The sequence below is a fragment of the Vulpes vulpes genome, chromosome 9 (genome assembly GCF_048418805.1).
Source record: "Vulpes vulpes isolate BD-2025 chromosome 9, VulVul3, whole genome shotgun sequence".
In the NCBI taxonomy this organism is placed as follows: domain Eukaryota; kingdom Metazoa; phylum Chordata; class Mammalia; order Carnivora; family Canidae; genus Vulpes; species Vulpes vulpes.
Window position 1 is genome coordinate 27885789 of NC_132788.1, and position 25002 is coordinate 27910790.

Consider the following 25002-nt stretch of genomic DNA (forward strand, 5'->3'; position numbering starts at 1 on the left):
AGTCTGCTAAACTGTGTTCCTCACTGTCTCTGAATGTGTTCTTCATGTTCCTACCTTTGTACCTTTCCCCATTCTATTTGCTTTGAGGTCTCCTTCCCCTCTCCTTATCTCTGCTTATCGATAGCATGCCCACCTTTCTAGTCGGCTTCAAATTCTACCTCCAATATGATGCTGTTTCTTAATCACACCAGTTGAATGCCAACTACCTTCTTATCGTATTATGAATTTCAATAAAATTCTAATCTTTTCTTATGAACCCTAAGGTTCTTGACAGCAAGGTCTGAATTCTTCTTCTTCTGTATCTGGCCATTTAACACAAGAAACAGTAAGTATCTGTTTAATTCAAACTGTGATTACAGTTCTCATTCTTTCTTTTGGGCAATGGGAGGAAGGGGTTGGAGCATTAACAACAGGATGGGTACTGCAGGAAGGCAGCTCCAATGTCAGTCTGAGGATGCACATTCATAGCTGGGATCTGCTTCAATCCCGAATCATCATGTGATAAAGGATAACTGTGTCAGTGGATGGTCAAATGTGGCCCCCATACATGCAGATTTTCCAAAGGGCTTTTATAACAAAAGGCTTCAATGTACAGAAAGCCTAAAGGGTAAGATGGGGAGCGGGAGGAGGAGAGGTATTTTTATTTTTTAAAAACAGGGGCAGAGGGAGAGACGGAATCCTCTAGTAGACTCCCTGCTGAGCATGGGGCCTGACATGGGACTCAATCCTGGGACCCTGAGATCATGACCTGAGCTGAAACCAAGTCAGACACTTAACTGACTGAGTCACCCAGGCACCTGGTATTTTCGTTTTTGAAGTTTGCTGGATCCAATGGTGAGATGAGCCATGTAAATATGTAAGAAGTCTGGAGTTTGCATTTTGAGCTATTTTTCACCAAAGCATGCATTTTTGTTAGTCATTCTTTATAATTTAGACAAATGCATTAAACAGCTTTTTCCCCCAAAGAAATCAGCCTTATCCAAAAGTGACAAAAGTCAGTAACTACTTAGAGAACTACATTTGTTTAAATGAAATATTACCTTATATGAGATCTCAAAGTTTTCACCACCCCAAATCTGGAGACCTGGATCATACAGACCCAGTTCAAAGAAGAAGTCTCGTTCAATGGCAAATAATCCACCAGCCATGGCAGGGGACCTAAGCAAAGAAACACTGCAATAACTATTAAGGAGAAACCCCTAGTACACCTCCACCAAAAGACAACAGCCTTTTTGGAACACAGTCTAAATAAAGCATAGAAGAGACAAAACTTATGGCCAAACATTAGGAAATTACAAAGCCTTCACAAAACTGTTTACAATTCTTTAATGAATTTACTGATTTCGATCTGAAATCCAATTTATAGTTCATTACAGAGCATTGCATCATTTTGCCATCAGAGGGCGCCTCAGGTCCTTTATTGGTGTGATAATTTAGCCTCTCATTGAGAGTTAGTTAAGATAGAATTTTCTCTTTCACTCTAAAAATACCGAGCCATACAGCCATGGTCTGCTAACTGCTCCTACAATGATTTATGACTCATTCTAGGATGAGCGAAACCATAGACCATGGAAGTAGTCTGTCATTTTTTAATTTTATAGCTCAGAGGCATGCCAAATAAGGGTGTAAATCATGGTAGAATAGTCACAGTTCATTCAGAGTTTGCAAATGTAGCACAGAGATGACACAGGAGAATTAGACATTAGCTATTTACTGTGTCGGGGGTAGGAATGCAAAAGGGTGATCTCTGGGGCTTCTTGAAAGGAATCTTGAATTGGGTGCTTTTTAGGGACAAGCCACTCGTGTCTCTAGAGGAAGTGATAAGGGGAATCATTTTCATCCTGTTCCCCATCCCTCCCCCATAATTAATTATTGATGCATCATGATTCTTAAGTTGACTCCTCGAACTCCTCCTCCTTCCTCATCACACCTAATACTCAATCTGTCACACATTCCTATTGATTATATCTCGAGAAGGTATCTTGAACCCTGTCTTCTGCTGTTCTACGTCACTGCTGCTACCATCCCAGACCAAGCGCCCACCACTTGGACAGCTATGGTAACACCCCATTGTGTCTTCTCTTCTATTCTGGCCATCCAAGTCTAATCACATGGCAGACAGAGGAGACTCAACATGGGTCCAGGTGATGCCAACCTCTCCCCACTCTCGAGGTTCAGGGAGCTGCTTTAGCCTGGGTTCTTCACTGCTCTGCTCATGCCCCGAATACAACAAACTCTCTTCTATCTCAGGGATTCACCGATGCTGATCATTCTCCCGAAGTAAGTCTTCCTCTTCCACAAGGCTGACTCCTTGCCCTTTGGGTCTCAGCCTGAAGGACCCTTTGTCAGGGAGGTTGTTTTGGCTCCTCCCAGCTGGATTAGGTTCTCCTTCCCATAAACTCCACGGACCCTCTGATTTTTCTTCAAACTGCTTTTTGCGGTTGTTGTTCCAGTTATCGGTGTAATGATCGGTTTAATTTCTGTCTCACCCATTATATTTTAAGTGCCACAAGAGAACATATCTTTGAAAAATGCATCCCCAGAAAACAATGCCTGACACATAGGAAACACTCATTAAATATCTGTTGAGTGGATAAGTAATAAATTAAGTAATACTTTCAACATTAGAGGAAATCGCATCAAGTGAAAGTCATTCTCTTAGCCTCTTCTTAAGGTATGCTGCCTAACTCGGTACGCAGAACTATTACAACTTTGGTTATTTTCATGTCACATTTATTTATCATTTAAAACTACTCTATTATAATTGTGCCTTTTTGATCTTTAAAATGTATTCCTGTTTATCTCAGTATATATTTTAAAATGCATCTTAATATGAAAACTGGTGAGTTATTTCAAGGGAAAGCTTCACAAAGTTTTCTAGCCCCCTTAAAAGATTGCTTTACTAACCAAACCCATAGAATTGGCAGAAATACAAATAAAATCATTGCCCTTTATTTTTTATGCCCTGAAGTACTCAGTAAATCAAGTAAGTAAGCAGTAAGTTCCTGGACTGTTTCTTTTCTTCTTTCTTTTTTTTTTTTTTTTTTTTTTTAAGATTTTATTTATTTATTCATGAGAGATTCAGAGGGAGGGGCAGGGACATAGGCAGAGGGAGAAGCAGGCTCCCTGCGGGGAGCTGGGTGCAGGACTTGATAACAGGACCCTGGGATCACACCCTGACCCAAAGGCAGAGCTCAACCACTGAGCCACCCAGGCGCCCCCTCCTGGACTGTTTCAAAAAAAGAACTTCAAAGGGAAATTTGGAAAGTGTCAAAGCTTAAAATTCTGTAATTTCCTTATGTTTGCCATCTTACTATCTGGATATCATGAAATGCCCATATCCCGCCAGCATTTGCACGACATTGGAAACATCTTCCCAAAACAGAGTTCTAACACATCAATAGTATAAGAAAGAGAGAGAGACCAAAAGCAGAACCGTAAGATCAGAACAAATTAGACATATTAGAAGCTATACTAACATAAGACAAACAATATCACTTGGAGTCACTCTTGAAAAGACAGTAAATGTTTCAATTAAACGACCAAAAGAATAGAGTAGCATAAACTGTTCTATTGGTCCTGTAAGAAAGGACAAAAGCCGATTCTGGAATATAGTTGCCTTTTAATCAAATACTCTTCTGAGAAGAAAGTAATAAGGATTCTATGTAAGATTTTTCAAAGTCATGTATTTTTATGCATCAGACTTAACCAGTACAAAATTAGTACTTATGAGTTAGAATACAAAACAAAAAGAAGAAAAGACAAGAAATATCCTGCCATTTGCCTTTCATTGTTAACACTATAGCCAAAGGATCGAAATGGACATAGAACGTGGATTAGAAATAATTTATGCATTTTAAATTTACAGAATGAAGTTATGGTCAAAAGAATAAAATGTGATCTCTAGTCTAGTAGGACGAGAGGGCAAAGATTTCTTTCACTCGTATTTGAAACCAATGCCATAAACCTTCCCCTAGACCCCCGTGTACCCCCCCCCCATGCCAAATGGAGCTTGCATTTAGGGAAAAAGCAATTACAAAGGAGCGCACATGAATTCATATCTTGCAATGAATGCAAAGGAAACTCTTACAGAATCTGTGACAGCATCTATAGTTTTAATAACACATTTTTTAGCTTGGCAAGAGGTTAATATGTTAGCAGAAAAGAAAAACGTAAGTGATTTAGTGATTACCGATATGGTTCAGTTTTTGTCTTTCTCATTCTCTTCTCTCGAGGGGTCAGAGGCACCCGTTTCCAGAGCATACTCCAATCCCATGCTCCTCGGGCATACCCATCTTCATCACCACCCCCTTGGGGTATAATTTCATATGTGTTGCCATTTATGACATCTATAATCGGCACAGTGCAAATGGTTCTGTGTTGGGTTGATGATGGCAGCAAAGATGAAATGGAAGGGTATGTGTGAACCCACATATTTATACAAGTACATGGGGAAGGAAAAAAAAAGTACTTAGATAGACATTCCACATAAGAAAATGAAGTAATAATCTTTACCGATAAGGTTCAGTTTTATGTTTTCTTTTGGCCTTTTCCTTGTGGCTTAGAGGAATACGTTTCCATAGTAAACTCCAGTCCCAGGCCCCTCTGGCAAAACCATCTTCATCCCCACCTTGCTGTGGTTCAATGGAATAATCATTCCCATCTATGTAATCTATTAGAGGCACAGTACATGTAGTTCTGAAACATTTACAGAAAATGAAAAAGCATTTAAGAACCCAAAACTGACTAGTTTAGTATGCCTAACCATATTATCTCTTTTTATTGTTGATTTTCTTTTTCCATCAGGAGACTTTAATACCTAATGGGGAAAAAGAAGTAAATGAATGTTTTCAAAAGCCAAGGAGCCCTTTTTTGTAAGAGGACACAGGAGACTTCCCTCAGCTTACAGACAGATGTCAGGGACAAAGAACCATGTCTTTGAACTTAATAGTGCTTTCTCATTTTTAGTTTTGTCCTACAGACAACTTTTCTTAGTAATTTTGCACTATTTACGAGATTTTCCTGCTTGTTATTTTCCCTCCTTATTCCTCCCTTAAAAAAAAATGAGTATGAATGTGTGAGTGTGAATGAGCATGAGAATGTGCGTGTGTAAATGTGTGAACGTGAGATTGTGTGTATCTGAGTGTAATGTGAATATGAACATGGTGAGAATGTGTATATCTGAGTGTGGTTGTGGATGTGAATGTGTATGAGCAAGTGTGTGTGTACAGAAATAATACCCGCTACATTCTTAGAGGTTCTCCTAACCCTGTTGCTTTCTATTCCTTTGGAAAAAGTTATTAATGAAAATCTGTTTCTGTTCCTTTACTTGATCTTCTTTTCCTACTTCTTTTATTGCAACAAACAGCTTTCATTGCACACACACACAAAAAGTACTGTGTTGTATTCCTGCTTTTTTTAAAAAGAAAAAGAAAAAAATTCCCTCAAAACCTGGTGAAGAACTTAAGTAATGGCCTGAGAACTCAAAGTCAAAAAATACCTTGTATTTGGGCTTCATAAAATGCTAGTACTACTCTATCACCAATTAGGTTAAGGATCAACTCTGCAAAGATAATTTTGAAAAAAACAAAACAAAACAAAGATAATTTTGGCACCCAGCTTGTTTTAATGTTCATCTTATCAGACAGGATTTTAAAATGCATTTCCTGAAATAGAGATTGCAGCTTTTCATAACCATGTAAAGGTGCTTTTCTGATATTTAGAAACCAAGGAGAAGAGAAAAACCTACAGGGCTTAGAATTCTGATAGGGGGGAAGTGGAATTGAGATAAGTGCTTTATTCTCTGCAACCAGTAGATTCCCAGGGGACCGTGGGGGTGGGTTCACTGGGGGATACGTGTGGGATTCCCACAGGACTCTGTGAAAAACCACTTCCTCATCATGCCTGAGGACCGCTAGCTTTCATCTGGAGAGGTGAGGGTGTGTTCTCTTTCTTTACTTCTCATGAGTCTCAGATTTCTAAAGAAATAGTGTGAAGTGTCTCAGTTTGATAGTTTATTAGCTGTTTGGGGCAAATCAATTCACTTCTCTAGGCTTTAATATCCTTTTCGGTATGACAGAGCTAATAATATCTATCTTTCAGGGTTGCCATGAGGATTAAATCAGCGTGTGAAAAATGTTTATGATAGGCCTTCATACTAAATCTTCCGAAGACTGAAACCCCCCAAGCTCTCCCTTTGACTCATGTCATTCACCACAAGGACATGTTTTATTTCCCTTGATTCCTGAATAGAATTCTGGACCAAAAGCTTTCTATTGTTTAGACATTTTTGTAAATGTAATGGTGATGGCCACATTTCCATGGACTAGTTGTCTATTTCTAAACCTTAAAGTTTCTATAGGAACCCAAAACCCTGACACGTGTCACAACTGGTCCTTTTTATCTGAAGTAATAATTCAAAAGGGCATAAAGGACCAATAGGTAAAATTTCAAAGCATGTCTCTTCAAGTATTTAGAATTGTTACTACAGTGTAGAGGGAGCAAAATTGCTTGTTACTTTTGGAGAAAACTTTTGGAGCTAGAGGATGTCTGTTCAATATGCCAACCATAAGACAACTCTGGAGTGAGACACCCTAGGTTCATCCCAAATGCCCGACTGCCTGTGTCTGGATCAACCCAAATTTATCAGTCTAGCTCCACCCCAGGAAACAACTAGCTGAATGCTAACGCTTAAAGCACAAAGCTTGAACTGGAATCCGAAGAATGAAAATTTTATTTGTCCCTCTAGGGCAAGGTTTACTTTTCACCCAGGAAAGAAAAAAAAAAAAAGCAAGGTAACGTTACCTGTCCTTAGATATGGGAGCTACAAGTGGTGCATACCAGTTAACCGCCACCTCACAGTGGGCATCAAGGTATATCAAAACCTTAAAAGAAAAAACAGGCAGGGTGAAAGAACACTCCTCATATATGGCACACTGTATATCACACACAATTTAAAATTAGATGCTACTATAAATCAGCACAAGAGTCAGTTCTGACATAAGTTATCCATTTAATAAAGCCAGCATTTTCATTAATTAAAAAAAGGAATCTAAAGAGTACTTAAAAACGTATATGATCTTTTGGTTACCAGATCCAAGGTGTTGACATTGTAAATTTCCAGTGTTTCCTACCTGTCCGAGTTTGGCTTTCTGAGCACCAATACTTCGTGCTTGAATCAGACCTTCCCTTCTCTCATTTCGAAATACCTTCACCAAGCCATTCCACAGCTTAATGTAGTCATCTAGTTTTTCTTTTAAGTGTTCTATGAATAAAAAATATTCAATGAACATTATAAATTTTATTTATGTAGACCAACTACTTATACTACTATTTTTCTCAAGAAACAGGAATAGGCAACAGGTACTTTGGGCAATTTTAAACAGACTGAATGTTTATAGGGAAGTAAGGTAAAGTATATTACTTGAGTGAATTTTTGAACTTAATATGCCTACAGAGAACTGGTGAGCCTGAAAGTGATCAAACATCTCTCCAAACATTAGATATATTATGACTAGGCCAGGTGACATGAAATCTTTTTTTTAAAATTCACATATTTAATGTCGTATCAAAGCTTTAAGGCAAACATTTTGTTTGCTTCGGCAGAAGTAACGGCTCCAGATTTCTGAAGATACACGGACTATAAATAACATTACATGACTTTACTGGAATCTACATAAAGTATAGGTTAACATTTGTTTCTGGGCCATCTTCCTCCAGCTATAATCAGTGTTGAAGGTTGCAGTCTTGGTATTATAAATATAGCTCCCATTAAGTTGGCAAATAAGAATGAAAGGATCCAATTTTCTCTGTATTTTTGGTATCGACAAATGCATGTATGTATATATGTATGTGTATATAGAGGTTTATAAAATATGTATCTATATGTATATGTATTTAAATATAATACTGATTTATATATGATGAATAAATATACATGTATATATTGCTATCTGGTAGAGGAAACTGCTATAAAAACAAGACACGGGGTGCTGGGTGGCTCAGTTGGTTAAGTGTCTGCCTTTAGCTCAGGTCATGATCTCATGGTCCTGGGACTGAGCCTCTGCCTTTGCCTGCTGCTCTCCCTGCTTGTACTCTCTCTGTCAAATAAATAAATAATCTTTAACAAAAACAAACTAGCGAACAAAAAAATGAGACACATTTGCCAAAGTTTAAAACCTTGGTTTCCCAGTAGCTAGAGAATAGTTTTTGTTTGTGTCACAATGAGCCCTTGAAAGTGGCCCGTCACAGCCACAATTCGCTCTTGGATCTCTAAAGAGGTTTCTTGGGGACACAAAAATTATTTTAAGTTGTTTAAAATATTGACCCATGAATATATAAACAACAAAGAAGCTATATTTATTTACTTATTTTTAAAGGTTTATTTACTTGAGAGAGAGGCCAGGGTGGGGGGAGAAGAAGGGGCAGAGAGAGAGAAACTTAAGCAGACTCCACTCTGAGCACAGACCCTAATGCGAGGCTCGATCTCACCACCTTGAGATCATGACCTGAGCTGAAACCAAGAGTCAGAACCTGAACCAAATGCACCATCCAGGGACCCAGAAGCTATATTTCATGATGTGCTGGTGGTTAAGTGGTCAAATCAGGCTGTACACTTAATACCTGACTAATTTTTAGGGAGCTTATAATTAGCAATACACCTACACATGGGTATTCAAAATTGAGAAGAAAAAAGTTACCTTTTTCTATTTTGGCATCTAATTTGAATGAGTATTACAAATAAAATTCTCATGCTGAAATTATATTTTTCCCCAGAAAATCTAGGTACTTTTCCCTTCAATTTAAGTGATTTTTTTGTTTTTAAATCTTACTTTCTCATTTTTCTCAGCTCAGTACAATCCAAATTATTTTTTAAGACTTTATTTCTATGAGAGAGAGAGAATGAGAGAGAGAGAAAGTAGGGGGAGGGGCTGAGGGAGAGGAGAAAGAATTTCAAGCAAACTTCCCGCTGATGGGGAGCTGATGTGGGGCTTGATTTCACAACCCTGAGATCATGACCTGAGCCAAAATCAAGAGTCAGATGCTCAACCAACTGAGGCACCCAGCACCCCGTGTCTTGTTTTTATAGCAGTTTCCTCTACCAGATAGCAATATATACATGTATATGTATATAAGTAATCCTAAATTACTTTTTAAAAGGCCCTTCTGAATAGTATCTCAGTGCTCTTTTGGCTATGCAATCTAAATAAATCTAAAATAAATTGTTATGGCCAGAAATGAGTTGATGGCCTGTTCTTCAAATTCAGATTCTTAGTTCATGTGGTCCAAAAGATTTATTGGTTGATCAAATGACTTCTGGCTTCTTTGGGATCTCAGACTGTGGTCGACTCCAATAATGTTCAAAATATTCGCCCCTCCCTGGAGAATAATTCTTCACTCCAACCCCATGAGGGCAGGCTAGACCATGTGCCTTGCCCTGGTCAATGAGAGGACAAAATGACATGAGGCACTTGGGAGCAGCAGTGTTAAAATCCCACTGGTGCTTCACCATTACCTCTTCCTCTGCACAAAGCCAGCAATGTAGGAGATTGGGCTGCCCTGCAATGAAGATGTGGGGCAGAGCCGGGGCTCAGCCACAGAAAACACATAGTATAAACCGGAGAACTGCATACACTGACTGCGTGGAGTCCTGTTTTCCCTTGGTCCCACTTAGCCTCCGTTGGCTGATGACAGGCATGGAGGAGTGTGCTCTGTTTCCCACACTTTGTTTAGAGAGAAAACAGTATTTTCCAGAAACCCAAGTATTGGGAGCAGCGAGCTCCTTTGCAAATTTTTATATTAGTATTTTGTCATTAAAAGAAAAATTATAACTCAAATTTTCAATTTCTGAATATACTGGAGAAAAAACAAACCAAGTTTTCACTCACAGGACAGGACTGACATATCTTAAGGTGGTTTTGAAATTGGGAAAGTTAAAGACTTTCTGTTCTTCTATTCATGGGTAGCCCCAACACATGCCTCTCTGAGCTCTGTAAGTTGAGTGGGCCTTGCACTTGATTACTGTTAAAATGTGTTAAAAGGCTGAATATTAGAGGTTTGTAGCAACAGGAACATTGATCACAAAAAAATGAAAGATGGACAAAAACAGGTCCAAAATTTTGTTCTCCTTTTCTGAAGCCAAGCAGTTATTTTAGGATGGGAAACACATTTTAATGTATCTTTAGTTTTTTTTTTTTTTTTTTTTTTAAGGACATACTAAGCTCCTACTTGCATTAATAACATAGGGCTTCTTAAAAACAGCATAATCACATACATGAGATTTCTCAGTTGTTTTTGTAGATGTAGGTTTCCTAAATCTCAAATAGGTTGGTAGCAACAGTATCACTTTAAAACATATTTTCAAATATTTATCTTGAGACAGGAATATTTTTTTTAAGATTTTATTTATTGATTTGACAAAGAGGGGGAGGGAGACGGAGAGAGGGAGAGAGGGAAAGAGAGAGAGAGAGAGAGCTCACAAGCAGGCAGAGGGAGAAGCAGGCTCCCTGATAAGCACGGAGCCCGATGAAGGGCTCAATCCCAGGACCCTGAGCCATCCAGGCACCCCAGGAATAGTACTTTTTTTTTTAAGATTTTATTTATTTATTCATGAGAGACACACAGAGAGAGGCAGAGACACAGGCAGAGGGAGAAGCAGGCTCCATGCAGGGAAACCCGACATGGGACTGGATCCCAGGTCTGCAGGATCAGGCCCTGGGCTAAAGGCAGCACTGAACTGCTGAGCCACTGGGGCTGCCCAGGAATAGTTCTTAATTAAAACACTCCTGTCACAGAAAATTACAACCAAAGTAAGATGTCTGAGTTAAAGGGCATTTGATAGGACTAAAAAGTTTAAAGTTTATGTTCTTTACCATAATTAAAAGTGATTATTTGAAAAAAGTGATTAGTTGTTCAAAGATGATGAAAAAAAAAACAAAAAACCAGGCCATATTGCTATTTCTTACTAACATATGTTAGCACCGAGATCAAGATTCTAGTCACGTCCTTGCCAAAACAGCAGAGGTTTATCTAGACCTCAAGAGTTACAAATTAAGTTTTGGAGAAGGCTTTTGTAAAGCTGTTCTGAATGGTATTTTCATGCTACTCATGTTCTGTCTTCATCTCTAGCATGTATATTCAGTGATATCACTATTCTTACACAAAAATTCTCTGCAAAACTTATTTGCCAAAAAAGCAAATATCCTGTTATTATTGAGTAGCCTGAGCTCTTTGGTCAATTTTCAAAGAATTCAATTCAGTTTTTTATGACAGTTTTGTGGAGTTAGGAAACATCCACATCTGGGTGTCAGCAGCATAACTTCATTTTTAACTTAGCATGCTGATTTGGGGTCTGAACTGTAGGATTATCTATCTTCTAATACTTGTGCCATTAAGAAGATATATTCAGCTTACAATAATGGATTTACTTAAAGAAAAAAATGTTAATTTAAAAAGCCCACTTATCTGGAAAACCACTGCTCAATCTCTTTCTTGCCAAGTTGAACCAAGACTAACCAATACCTCTCTAAATGTTATAACAGCTGACTCCTTAAAAAGAAAAAAAAATACAACACAATTTCCTTTTAGTCAATATATTAAATCAAATATAGAACAAAATAAGCTTTAGTAGGTACTTTCTATCATAAATAACAATGGTCCTCAGTTTCTGGTCAAATTCAGTATTTGCATCATTATTGAAGGGCAAAATATGGGCTATTAAATAGGTATATGGATTTCAGTTGACAACCATAGATGGACCATCGGGTGGTATTACACTATATAGACAATTGCATTTTTTTGGTCTTTCAATAAATTATCTCCATGACCAAATTTTTGCAAAATCCAAGGTGCAAAGAATGACATAGTGTAAGATGGTAGTTAAATACACAGATTTATGAGCCTCTAGATTTGGATCCATCTGTTAACTACTTACTCTGTGATGTTTGGCGAGTTATTTAACATCTCTGAGCCTCAGGTATAAAATAAAGATAATATCAACACCAGTCTCAAGGACTGTTTTAGAATTAAACGAAATAATTCATATACAATGCTTGGCACAGTGCCAACTTCTGATAACAGATGCTATCAATAGATGCTAATTATTAATTTTTAAAGGCTAATTGTTTTAAAATTACATTCTGTAATTGTTCATAATTAACTTTTTCATAGACAAAATGGCAATTTTCCATAGCCATTACCTTTATTACTGAAATCATCAATTAACACAATTTCTGCTAAATATTTCCTCGGAGTCCTTTTAATTACACTGTGGACTGTTCTCATGAGGGTTGACCATCCTTCATTATGGAAGACGATGACAACACTGGAAGTCAGCAGGTTTTCATCATAATGCCAATACTTGCATCTGCAAAAGGAAAATTTCACCGTATATATTTAGAGGTAATCTATAATGCGTGGTTTCAAGCTTACTGTGATTATGTTTTCTGATTGGATTAAATATTATTGACTTAACCAACGTTAAGTGAATGAAATACAACCTTTTATATCTTAACAGAAACACAAAACAGAAGAGAGAAGCTGCTATGAGATGCAGTGACTCATAGAGTCCCTTCCTAACCAACTGGCACTTGCTGTGCAGATAAAGAGAATTAATTTCTGAATATATGCTTCCCAGCTGGGGATGCTTCAGATATTATTTACAGCTATCATGGCTGGGTTGTGTTCTTTCCCCCAGGACTTAGATCTCAGTTTTTCTTTTTTAAAGCTTGACTTTCTAGTGCAAAAGATTTATTTCACTTGCTGTGTACAAACCACTATGTAGCTGTGTTTGAAAGCTGTTCTGTTCTAACGTGGCTAAAACATTCAGAAAAAAAAAAATTAAATAGGCTGACCAGTAGCAATGCAGCAGACATGAAAGAATTTAACTATTGAATGAATTTTAAAGGTTCTAGTAATGTTAGTTGATTAGCTAAAGAATACTTAGCTATTTTATACAAAATTATTTGAAACTGTAGTAGGAATAAAGTTGCCAGAAGCCTTTTTCTGAAAGGAAACTCAAAACGAGGCCTGATAAATACTCAAGGAGCCAGGGAAGGTTCAGTGAGTTTCACAAAATATCTACTTTAAAATGTCCTCAGGTATATATGTGTGTGTGTGTGTGTGTGTGTGTGTGTGTGTGTGTGTGTATGTATGTGTATTCATGCACATTTATATTTCTGTTTATGTTTCTTAACCCCAAAGCTTTTCTTGAAGTAAATAAGCAAATAATCTTGTTCCCAATATTAAACATAAAGCCATAAAAGCAGTAATTAACATTATCAGCTTGATAATCTATAGCAGCATTTAGAATAATAATCATTAAATAAATAGGGCCTGACCTGATATAGTTGGAAACAGCCTTTTGTCCAGGTGTTTATTTTCCTCTCAAAAATTGTTCTAAATGTCTATGTTCTTAGTGGTTTCTGTAGAAATGCAGACTGAATCTAGTAATCCATTTAAGTCTTATTTCCTATATGTCCATTTTCTCATTAAATGAGTATTAGTTACCTATTTATGCCATGCTCTAGGTCAGGCGCTACAGCTATAGCATTGAAGGGGTCAGCACAGTCTCTGCCCTTAGCAAGCCATGGTCTTACAGGGGATTCAAGACACAAACTAAATATCTATACTTTCCCTGAGTGTGTTAGTGCAAAAACCAAGGTGCATATGACAGGTGGACCTCACCTAGCCTCAAGATATGTGGTCAGGGAGGGCTCCAAGAGCCAGTGATTTGAGGGTGAGACTAGAAAGATGATGAAAAAAAAAAAAGAAGTACTGGGCCTCAAGAAGTGGGGAGAGAGCGGGGAGGAAAAGATGAAAGCACAAGAATGATTCATGTGCATATGATGCAGATATTGTAAGAACTTGGAAGATCTATACTTATAATTAATTAAAATGTGAAAAATAAACATAAGTTAAAGAGAAAAAATTATAAAGAAAGGCATTTGCAGTATAACAAATAACATCATGTACTTATTATGTGCCAGGCACTGTTCTAAATGCTTTACTTTATTAACTTATTTAATCTCTGAACATCACTATGAGGTTCATCCTATTAATGTCCCCATTTTACAGACGAGGGGACTGAGGCTCAAAGAGAAATGATTTGCCTACAGGCAGGCAATAAACCTAGACTATCTTGAATTTATAAGAAATCTTGTTAAACATGAAACAAATGAAAAAATACTAGCTATACCTATGTATCAATGGCTAAGAACTGACCTAAGATCTAAGAATTGATGATGAAGCTGATGATCATTTCCATACAAGGCACCCATGAAGTATACTGTTATGTCATGGAAGCCCTCTTCCCTGCCCCTGGCAGCCAGGAAATGGCCCCAGTAATGGGGGAAGGAGTGGTGAGGTATGGCTCCCTCTAGTAACAGTTAAACCAAGAGCACTTTCTAGTGTAACCCAAAGTTGAGATGGGCCAAATGCTCTTTCAGAATAACAAGTTAAAAAGTACAGGGACACCTGGGTGGCTCAGTGGTTTAGGGCCTGCTTTCGGCCCAGGGCGTGATCCTGGAGTCCCAGGATTGAGTCCCACATTGGGCTCCCTGAATAAAGCCTGCTTCTCCCTCTGCCTGTGTCTCTGTCTCTCTTTCTCTCTCTGTGTCTCTCATGAATAAACAGATCAAAAATCTTTTAAAAAAATACAGTAGTGGGGGGGAATACATATCTTGAAAGATGTGATGAGTGTTTCTGGAGAGAAACCAGCCCAGGCAGATAGTATAGTATTAGATGGGTAAGAATAATAGTCCCCCAAAACAAACTCTAACCATGATGGAGGCTCAGGCAACCTTTTTCTTTCTCTAACCATTGGTCTTATAGCAGCAGAACTGGATGGCATGATAGCAATTTTGATTTATAACACACCACAGTTGGTGAAAATATTTAAAACATGGAAGGATGGGGATCCCTCAGTGGCTCAGCGGTTTGGCGCCTGCTGTTGGCTCAGGGCACGATCCTGCAGTCCTGGGATCGAGTCCCGCATCAGGCTCCTTGCATGGAGCCTGCTTCTCCCTCTGCCTGTGTCTCTGCCTCTCTCTCTATGTCTATCATGAATAAATAAAACCTTTAAATAAATAAAGTATTAATTAAAAAAAAACATGGGAGGACATTTGGGACTTAGTGTTTTCTAAGGCAAAGGATGACAGCTTGGGAGGTGCCTAGATGTCTTAGTCAATTAAGCGTCTGACTTTTGATTTCGACTCAGGTGGTGATCTCAGGGTTGTAGCATTGAGCCCCACATGGGACTCCGTGCTCAGAGAAGAGTCGGCTTCAGAATCTCTCTCCCTCTCCCTCTACTCCTCCCCCTTCTCGCTTTTGCTCTCTCTCCCTCTCTAAAATAAATAAAATCTTAAAAAAAAAAAAAAAAAACTTGGGAAAACAAGCAGACAGGGACTTTGAATGGGAGATAAAGGAGCTGAAAACACAGAGGGACTGAAGGGGTGGGGGACAGGGGGAAGGTAGAGTGCACCCAGGGGACAGTGTGCATGGGGGGACATCGTCACTGTCCTACGAACTCTGCATGTGCAGACAGTTTAAAGGTCTGAGTACACTACCTTGCCTTCTTCCACAGGACAGAGGACGAGTGAGCTGGAGTAGAGTGCATTATCTCACCCTTTCATCCCCTCTTACCTATGTACAGTTTGGAAATTACTCCAAAGAGGGACACCTGTGTGGCTCAGTGGTTGAGCGTCTGCCTTTGGCTCCAGGCGTGATCCTGGAGTCCTGGGATTGAGTCCCCACATCAGGTTCCCTGCATGGAGCCTGCTTCTCCCTCTGCCTGTGTTTCTGCCTCTCTCTCTCTCTCTCTCTTTCTCTCTCTCTCTCTCCGTGTCTCTCATGAATAAATAAATAAAATCTTAAAAAAAAAAACCACAAAAAACCTCCAAAGATGTAAATTGGATTGTGTGCCAGTAACAACTCTCAGTGTTTATTTTTCCTGTCTGTCTAAAAAATTACAAAATCAATATACAACATAGGGGTTTATTAAGGTGAAAGTTCCCTCCTTTCCCTCTTTCCATCTACGTCAAATCTCACCTCCTAAGAGAAATCATGATTAATAGTTGGCTATGAATTTTTAAAATACTCTTATACCCATGCAGACACATGTGTGTATATATATATAGACAACATATATCCAGATTAGTATGTATAAATTCTTCTTCTATGTGAATATGTACAGACTTATCTTATTATCTAATTCTTTTTTCACTATTGCATAATATTCCATAGTATGGCTGGTCCATAATTTACTTAACCATTTCCTTATCAATGGGCATTTCACTGGACTCTAAAAATAATGTTACAATGTTCATCCTTATGCTTTTGCGTAGACATCTTTCCTATAAAATGCTCAAGGCTGTGTGCTCCTTAAGGATAGGAGTCTCATCTATTTTGCTCACCATAATCCAGCACATAATAGCTGCTCCATAAATATTTATTGAATTGCTTTGGGGGCATTTTTGGAAGAATTGCTCTGGGGATATTTTTGGAAGATCTCTTGATGTATTCTCTTTTCTCAGTAATGTTCACTGTCCATACTACAACCCTTTTATTTTGAGGCATCCTCAAGAACAAGTTCATATGGTAGGGGAGGAGGGGACACAGAAAGGAGAAGGAAAAGCATTTCTAATGGGGAAGGGTAGAAAATCTACAGGGAACAAGATGGGAATAAAGCAGATGGAGGAAAGGACATGCACCTGGCCTCTAATTCTGAACTTGAGCAACAGGTGTGGCTGTAGCACAGAACAGAAATAATGTTAAGGGGTATTTAGGCAGAGAGGGTTAAAGACAATTCCCTTTCCCACCTCTTCTTTGCAGTCTCCCTTGGTTCTAGGATGGAACCGGAGTACCTAGAATTTCCACATGCTTTCAGGGCGAACAGAGAAGGTAGCTGAGTGTTAAGATCTAGGGGCCTGCCAGGAGTCACCATGGTAAGGGGTAAGATGATACGCAGCAAAGCTACGGGGTAGAAGGCTTAAGCCAAGGACTGGCCCTCAGGGTTCAGAGGATCCACAGTACCAGTGAAAGCCAAAGTAGAGGTGAATCCCCGGAGTGGGGCAGGCATGAGAAGGGACCATCTGTCCCAAGGGCAGCAGAAGTGACCAGAAATCACTGCAGCAGGGGTTCCTTCAGCAGCAAATGAAAAGAGGTCAGCGCTCCTGGGAAGACGGGAAGCAGCAGCAGAGGTGGGGGGTAACAAGTCCATTACTGCCCACAACACCTCAAGAATGCAAGACCTTTCTATCACCAGGATGCTACAGAAAAAAAGACCAGACACAATGGAGAAGAAATAGCTCAGAGAGGGAGTTTGAACTTTAGGCTACTTGGACACTGGCCCAAAGGAGACCTTTAAACCAATACAGATTGGGTCTCCTTAAATGACTAGCTTTCGTTGGCCACCATCAGCCTGAATGTAGGCTCGCAAGAAAGTTTAGCTCTTGGGATGGTTCTCTGATTTTCCATTGTTACCTGAAGCCATTGAGTGAAACATACAGAAACAGAACTCATAATATACAAAAGCCTTAGCATTGAAAGAAGGACCCATGGTATTGAGGTAAAACCCCCTATTTTGCATCATTTCTCTCACTTTACTAGTGTAGAATTTATAAGTTCTAATGAGGAAGGCCAGCTGAAACAAGATTGCCACATTTAAATGGATGGGTTTTATTACAGACTTCTGACTAATTTCTGCTCTCTGGCACTTCATTTTCCAAGAGAGCTTATAAATCCTCTAGTGTCAAGGACAAATCAAGGTCACAAATATTCACATTCAGATCACAGGTTTGCAATGATTAAAGCTAGTTTAATAGCTTTAATAAAGCTCTAGGTATTCTTAGTCATTTAACAGTATTTTCGTGGTGGCTATTTGGGCCAGGTGCTGGGCATTAGAAGAAAGGATGGGAATAAAAATTCTCACGGTGACTTTTCCATAATTTACAGAAGTACATTTCAAAACCAAAAATGAAATGCCTGGGTAAAATTTACTTGTATTCTCTCTGTACCAGCTATGTTTTTAAGATCTGTAGCTTGATATATGGTCTCTTGTATTTAGATTTTATCAATAAATAATATCTAATTCAGCAGACTATGAAAAACATAACATTTTTAGGCTGTAAACCCCTGCAATCCATATATATGGTCACTAATCTATGGCAGTGTGTGTACATGCATACACACACTTTTTTTTGGCATAGGAAACAAATCCTCAATTTGGGGAATACTTTTTTTTTAAACTATCTACTTTTACTTTTAAATAAATTAGGAACCTTTCCTGTCTCCATCTAAAACCTTTTTTGCTCATTCCCATGATAGAAGTAGAAAATTGCTTATGATTTACATGAAACAGCGCTGACACCCAATGGCTGAATAAATTAGTAATGTAGTATATAAAATTTAACTTAGCATTCAGAAACCAATATACATTTTCAATGAAAGAATTATCACTGTTAAACCAAATCACTCAAGCTCAACAGACTGGGAGGAGTGGATTTTACCCAAGTATTTAGGTTCTATGCACTCTGCTTGGAATGACACGAAATAAGCTCCTTGAGAACATACTATGGTAGACTTTATTCCTTACAGTTCATTACACATACTGAAATAAAGAACTTAGGCATCAAAGAAATTAATAAATTATATTTCCTGATCACCATTCTCTGGATATGGCTCCTTTCTGTCAACGTCTTTCCCAGAAGAGCTTGCTATAATCCAGACGTAGACTTGTCAACATAAAGGTGCAATATTACAACCCTTAATTTGGATACAATTCCTTTACAATTGAAAATTATATTTGCACTGGGTATATGTTCTACAACCATATCATACTGTTAGTTCACAAACCCCAACAACTTTTCTCCCCTAATTAAGGGGAGAAGCCGTTAAGCCAACTGTTTTCCATTCTGTGTTTCTGCAGTTGAACTCAACATAAAATACCTTGTTTACACTTAACTGCATTTTACATTTTTTGGGTTGGGTGCGTGCTCCAGCAGGTTCTGCTCTCTTTGATGATTTTTGTCAATTGGTTTATATAACCATCTCTCTTCATTTTCTATGTTGAAAATTGGATTAGTAGAATTTCTATCTCTGTATCTAATGTTTGGATGAATCTAATATGGATGAATATGAGAAGATGAAATATAGTGCTTGAAAGCTATGTGTAATCCTTGAGAGGCTGCTATCACTCCACTCATCAAATTCATCTAACTGCACTATCAGACTACATTTCTTTACCTAGTTCCACAGGGATCTGAAAACTTTACTCAGATCTGGCTAAATCAATATGAATTAGGTATCCCACAGTCTCCTGGTCCACTAGTGTAAACTCATTTTTTTTTAGATACAATTACTATTTAGACTCCTTTTCATAGACCCAAGCTGGTACCTAGTGAAGGTTACTTTTTTAAGTATGCATACGTGATTTCTCCTAGGATCTTAACAGAAGTACATCAGTGTCAAGTTTCCAAAATCAAAATTTCTCTCTCCTCTTTGATAAACGTAAGGCAATACTTTTCCACCTCCAGCTTTCTACAATCTCTCTTCTTCTTCACAATACCTCTGTATTATTGATAGCACTTCCTCTCAAACTTATCTGCTAAGTTCCTCAGTACCTATAAGAGGCTATAAGAGGCTTTATTTGTTTACAGATTTATTTATTTAGAGACAGTGAACATACGAGTGAGGGGAGGGGCAGAGGGAGAGGCAGAGAAAATCTCAAGCTGACTCCCTGCTGAGCGCAGAGTCCAACATGGGGCTTGATCCCATGACCCCTGAGATCATGACTCGAGGCAAAATCAAGAGTTGGACGCTTAACCAAATGAGCCACCTAGGTGACTCATAAAAGGCTTTAAAAACCTCAACAATTTAATGTATTCAGGTGCTTCCTTTCCCATGCTCATTATATTTGGAATTTAATTCCCTCTTTAGCGTGGTGTTATCAAACTTTCAATATGGAGATCACTCCTGCATCTAAGAAACAAAAGAGTATGCACACGTCTATTTTTTTTCATGTAAAACCACATAATATGCCCTGATAATCTGCCTACTCTGCTTTTTAAGAAATTTTACTCCAAACAGATTTTTTAAATGATTTTTCCTTGGTTATCTTTGGCAGACACCATTGGGGATACATGCCTGGAATGTCACCTGCTTTTCTGAAAGCTGTCCATCACTCACAATGCCCAGGTGCATTTCTCTAAGAGTCTCCCTCAATAATAGTCAGAGTAGAAGTCATCCTGGCTAGCTGGATGGCCTAGCAGTGAACACTTGCTCAAGCTGGCCCAAAGGCCCCCTACTTGAACTCTGAGCTCCTGAGATTCTAGTTGATTTCCATTAAACTCTTGAATGATCTTGTGAGGCAAGGGCTGGGCAGCTACTTTCATGGATAAACAGAGAGAGGAAGAAGTAGAAATGAGAGTCTATGAACCACAGAAAGAACATACGACTTTTCATTTCCTGGTTCAGTCAAGTATACTTCCTGACCTTAGGTTCCTGAAGATACTCCTATATCTTTTCAATTAATTGCTTGCGACCTCACAACTTCCACCCTTTTTTTTTTTTTTTTTTTTAGTTTAAGCTAGTTGAGTAGTAGTGTTCCTGGCAAATAATCCATGTTTAACATGCGACTCTTAACATCTGGTAAACTTTAGTTCATTATGTATATGTCTCCAACAGAATTTAACTTAGAGATTTTTATTATCATTTAATCAATCTATCTCTTAAAATTTGAGATTAACAAAGATGATCTTCAATGATCACTGCTGAAGTTTACAGAAAGATGAACCAGAGGTGGCCTTACCAGAGGCTAGTATTATTTGGTACGTCCTAAAAAATAATTTTTATAAATGTACAAAATTGAGCTTAAGAGAATTATACATGATAACCAAATAGAAGGCTGGTATGTTAAATTGATGTGAAAAAAAAAAACCCACAAGTTTTCATGTAGCCTAGTAATCACTACAAAATTTGCCTACAAATTCTTTTTTTTTTTTTTAAAGATTTTATTTATTTATTCATGAGAGACACAGAAAAAGAGAGGCAAAGACATAGGCAGAGGGAGAAGCAGGCTCTATGCAGGGAGCCCAATGTGGGACTCGATCCTGGGACCCCCGAATCACGACCTGAGCTGAAGGCGGATGCTTAACTGCTGAGCCACCCAAGACGTCCCAAAAAATTCTAATTACAATAGGAATGTTGCTTGGTGAGCATGGAATCTTGACAGTCTTACCAGTTGTGAAAACTCATTCATCTTCATCCACAAAAGGGTTGATTGAACAGAGTAAATTCAAGCTGGCTGACTCGGGTCCCCTCTCCCATGGATAGCTGGGGGTACAATGATCAGAGAGTTCCTTTGGCTCTATTCTTATCCCCATGTAGACTATTTCCTTCTTGACAATATATTCTTTTACTAGGCACAATAAAAGGAAGCTTTTTTTTTTAATTTAATTATTTTATTAAAATTCTACCTCTCGATGTCTTTAAGAGTTTATATTCCTTTCCTTGATTATTAGAAGCTCTAAGATGATCTAGTTCTTCTTCATTCTTATCAATTCCTCTTATTGGTCAGTCTTCCCTTGAAGGTCAAAATTCAGTCTATAATAATAGAACTCATTCTTCCTTAACCATCTACAAGGTGAAAATGTCAGTATAGCTAATTATTAGAAGTTCTGCTGTTAGCCAGAAGACAATTTTCATGTATTACATTAATAATATATATTGGTTAAGTTGACCTCAGAAACTTTTTTAGGAATACACCTCAATTTTGTACTCTATCAAAGAATACCAGGCATTCTCTTCATTAATGAGTTAAATATCAATGAAAAAGAGAATAATAACCTTTAGTTTCTGCTCTGTTGTGGTTAAATGTCAAAATCATTTAGTTGGGTGTACAAGAGTGTTTCAAGTATACCACCTTTTGGGATTAAACGGGGGAACTGAAAACAGCTTTGTCATGCTTGTTTCAGAGTGTAGTGTATGGTGCCATAGTTGGAAGGCGGGATACCAGAAAGGGTTTGAAAGAAGGGAAAATGGGTTGCTTTAGCTCATACCCATACTCTCTGTCAGGTCCACCCTCCCCATCAGTTTGATCTAAATAAAAAACACATGCTTGCTGTGTGTGCCAGGCTCTAGGACAGGTGCCCCCCAGTTCTACCCAAGTAGCTGCGTTTAAACTTTTCCTGGGCCAGATTTCATTTTCCAGGGCAGAGCGGAGGTGTATGGGTTTATTTCATGTCCAAAAAATTCATGTATTAGAGGAAAGGGGGGAAATTCTTGGCTGAGCATAATAACTAGGACCAGAAACACTTTAGCTCATCACAGTGGATTCCTAAAGAAGCAGCCATAAAAAAGAGCTAGTACATACCACTGATTTATGTAGTTTATGTAACAAAGAGCAGGGCCATTGTCTATCAGCCCAGAGCACTTGTGGCCTCCTGAAACCCAGGGCTAACTGAAAAGCATGTATCTGTATTTGTTTCCATTCTCTCTAATCTTCTGTGAGGGAACCAGTTTCCTGCCCCTGCCCCCTCCCAGTTAGTGGGAGACAACTGTCTAGTCATCAGCCATGACAGCTCACCCACCCATGATCTTCAAAACACAGCCACAGTACGGTTAGATTTCACAGCTCCAAAACACCAGAGGCTTCCTAAAGCTTACAACACTTTTGGGTCCCTCAGCTTGGGGTCTCTGTAGCAACCTTAGATAACGTGCATGAGTCTGGGACAGAAATCTTCGAGTCTGGCTTGACAGAAAACCTCTGTCTCAGCCATCCCACTGATGCTCCTTCTCATGGTGTGTGTGTCCTGACAAACCAACCAGCGAAGGGCACTTTCTCCATTTTGAGATACTCTGAGAAGTAACATAGGAGAGAATCTCACAGTTGACAGGTATCAAGAGTGGTCACACAGGGTGACTTATGTCCCTCTGGTGAAGACACTACTGGCATCAAGGAGCTCAGGCCATGGATTTAGAGAGCACTGCCTAAGTGAGCAGCAGTGGAAAGCCCCTCACCTCAGTGAATTACAGAGAAGGAACTTGAATAACCCCCGAAGAACCCAAAACGATTCTTTCCCAAACATGTATTCAACAGCCCCAGCTGGCTCCCGGAACTAGGTGGGAAGAATCTGAAGAAGCTAAAATTCTAGCAGAACGGACAGTATGTGAGCCAAATAGTGTCTTTGCTCTTAGTTACTGTGATCTCATTTTACCCCAGACTGGGGAAAGGCAGTTGTAACAGCTCTTAGAGTTTCCAAAGCACTTCCTCACGCATTAATTCCTCTGGGTTGCACAGGAGCCTTCTGGGGTCTCTAGGACAGGCATTAGTATTATCCACTTTCTACATCAGGGGACTGAGGCTCCATTAGGTTATATGATTTGCTCAATGTCACACTCAGTAATGGAGGCGAGGTTTTAAAATGAACCCTTTCTCTTAAACCAAAGGTTTACTAAGAATTATATAATATACCCCTCAAAAAAAAAAAAAAAAAAAAAAGGAAAATGAATTCCTTACTTTCACTCAATCCTACATGGCCACTAACAGAATGACTGCACACAGCTCTGTGGATTTCTCTGCCTGATTTTAAGGGTTGAGAATACTAAATAATACATCAGGGCAAACTAAGAATGCTGAACTGTGATTGTTTAAATGTCTTCAAATTTATGTTTTTGTTTTTTTTTTTAAAAGGAAAACATCCTTGGACAGATGTGCCCACTTAATGATCTGAAATGTCAAACCATAATTTAAGAAAAAACCTGGCAGGGAATCTATGACTGGACATATGTTCATGTGCATTTCTTCAAAACTCCCTGGGAAGGGAAAATGAACATTTCACAGTGTGAACCATATGTTTATAGCTATATTGGACTCTCATTTCAAATATGAGCTTACGTGCCATATTCGGATGTTACAGAGGCACCAGCTCATCCAATAGCACCATATTTGAGCTGAAACAACGACCACTAACAGAAGTAAGGATCAAGTAAGGTGCCATGGTGTGGATAATGACACTAACAGCATGAACACAGATCTGCACCTATTAATTTATGCTGCATCTTATTCCACAAAGGACTCTGGGCAACTTACAAACACGCAGAGAATGCAACGATATTATGAAAATTAAAGATAAGAGGGGGAGAAGATGGATAAAGAAAGAATGAGGACAAAAAAGGAGGAATTGAGAATGAGGTGTTAAGAGTACATACCAGTGGGCCCAAGGTCTCTCTTGGGCACAATTCTGAGATATTGTTCACAAATAATACACTACAAATACCACTACCCTGGGTTAGGCAACATGGTAGCTTTGGGTGCCCTCTAGCCCCTACTTATTAGTGGGGAGGCCATAATTTGGCTTGCATTTCCTAGCAGGGAAACCCAGTCTGATCTGTGTGTTTAGCAAACCAGTTGTTCCGGAGAAGTATAATAATCTTAGTGTGAGGACCAGATGGGACTTTTTTTTTTTCTAGAGGTCCTCCTTATGGCAAATGCAGCAGTGAGTTTCACTGGGCTGTTATTCATGAAGGCTGTCAATGGAGACCAATGGCATTACACCAAAACACAAGTTAGTAAAAACAGTTGTGCAGAGACAAACTTGGTAATTTAAGTTCAACACAGATTTGAAAATCACACTTTGCAAACATTCTTTAAAATGTTTATTGAGTCATCTCCTATTCCATGTTTCATCACTCAGTAAGTGAGTGTGTGCCTTCTCAATGTACTCTCATTACAAGAAGGAAATCACATCTACCATATGGAGGACTCATATTTCTAAGAGCAAATTTTGATGCTGTTAATGACGAAAGGGGTATAAGCTTACAATGATAGCATGGTAACTTTAGGTTGGAGTTAGTAAATAACTTCCCAACAAAGAAGTGTGAGATATCAATAGAGGCTGTGTAATATTTACTTATGGAAGTCTTTTTTTTTTTTTAGATTTTATTTATTTATTCATGAGAGATAGAGAGAGAGAGACAGAGACATAGGCAGAGGGAAAAGTAGGCTCT

General features: G+C 38.6%; 1 protein-coding gene across 4 annotated transcripts in view; it reads right to left on the reverse strand.

Moving 5' to 3' along the window:
* The window catches only part of GALNT7 (polypeptide N-acetylgalactosaminyltransferase 7), a 137769-nt gene that overhangs the window by 17091 nt on the left and 95676 nt on the right, over positions 1–25002 (reverse strand). For 3 of the 4 annotated variants that reach the window (XM_026017545.2, XM_072719670.1, XM_072719671.1), the window contains exons 3-7: positions 12198–12364; positions 7134–7264; positions 6805–6884; positions 4193–4375; positions 1041–1158 (exon numbers count right to left, since the gene is read on the reverse strand). In XM_026017545.2, coding sequence (XP_025873330.1) covers positions 1041–1158; positions 4193–4375; positions 6805–6884; positions 7134–7264; positions 12198–12364 — 679 coding nt within the window. Of the gene's footprint in view, positions 1–1040; positions 1159–4192; positions 4376–4515; positions 4699–6804; positions 6885–7133; positions 7265–12197; positions 12365–25002 lie in introns of all 4 variants that reach the window. The other variant, XM_026017546.2, reaches the window with a different exon arrangement.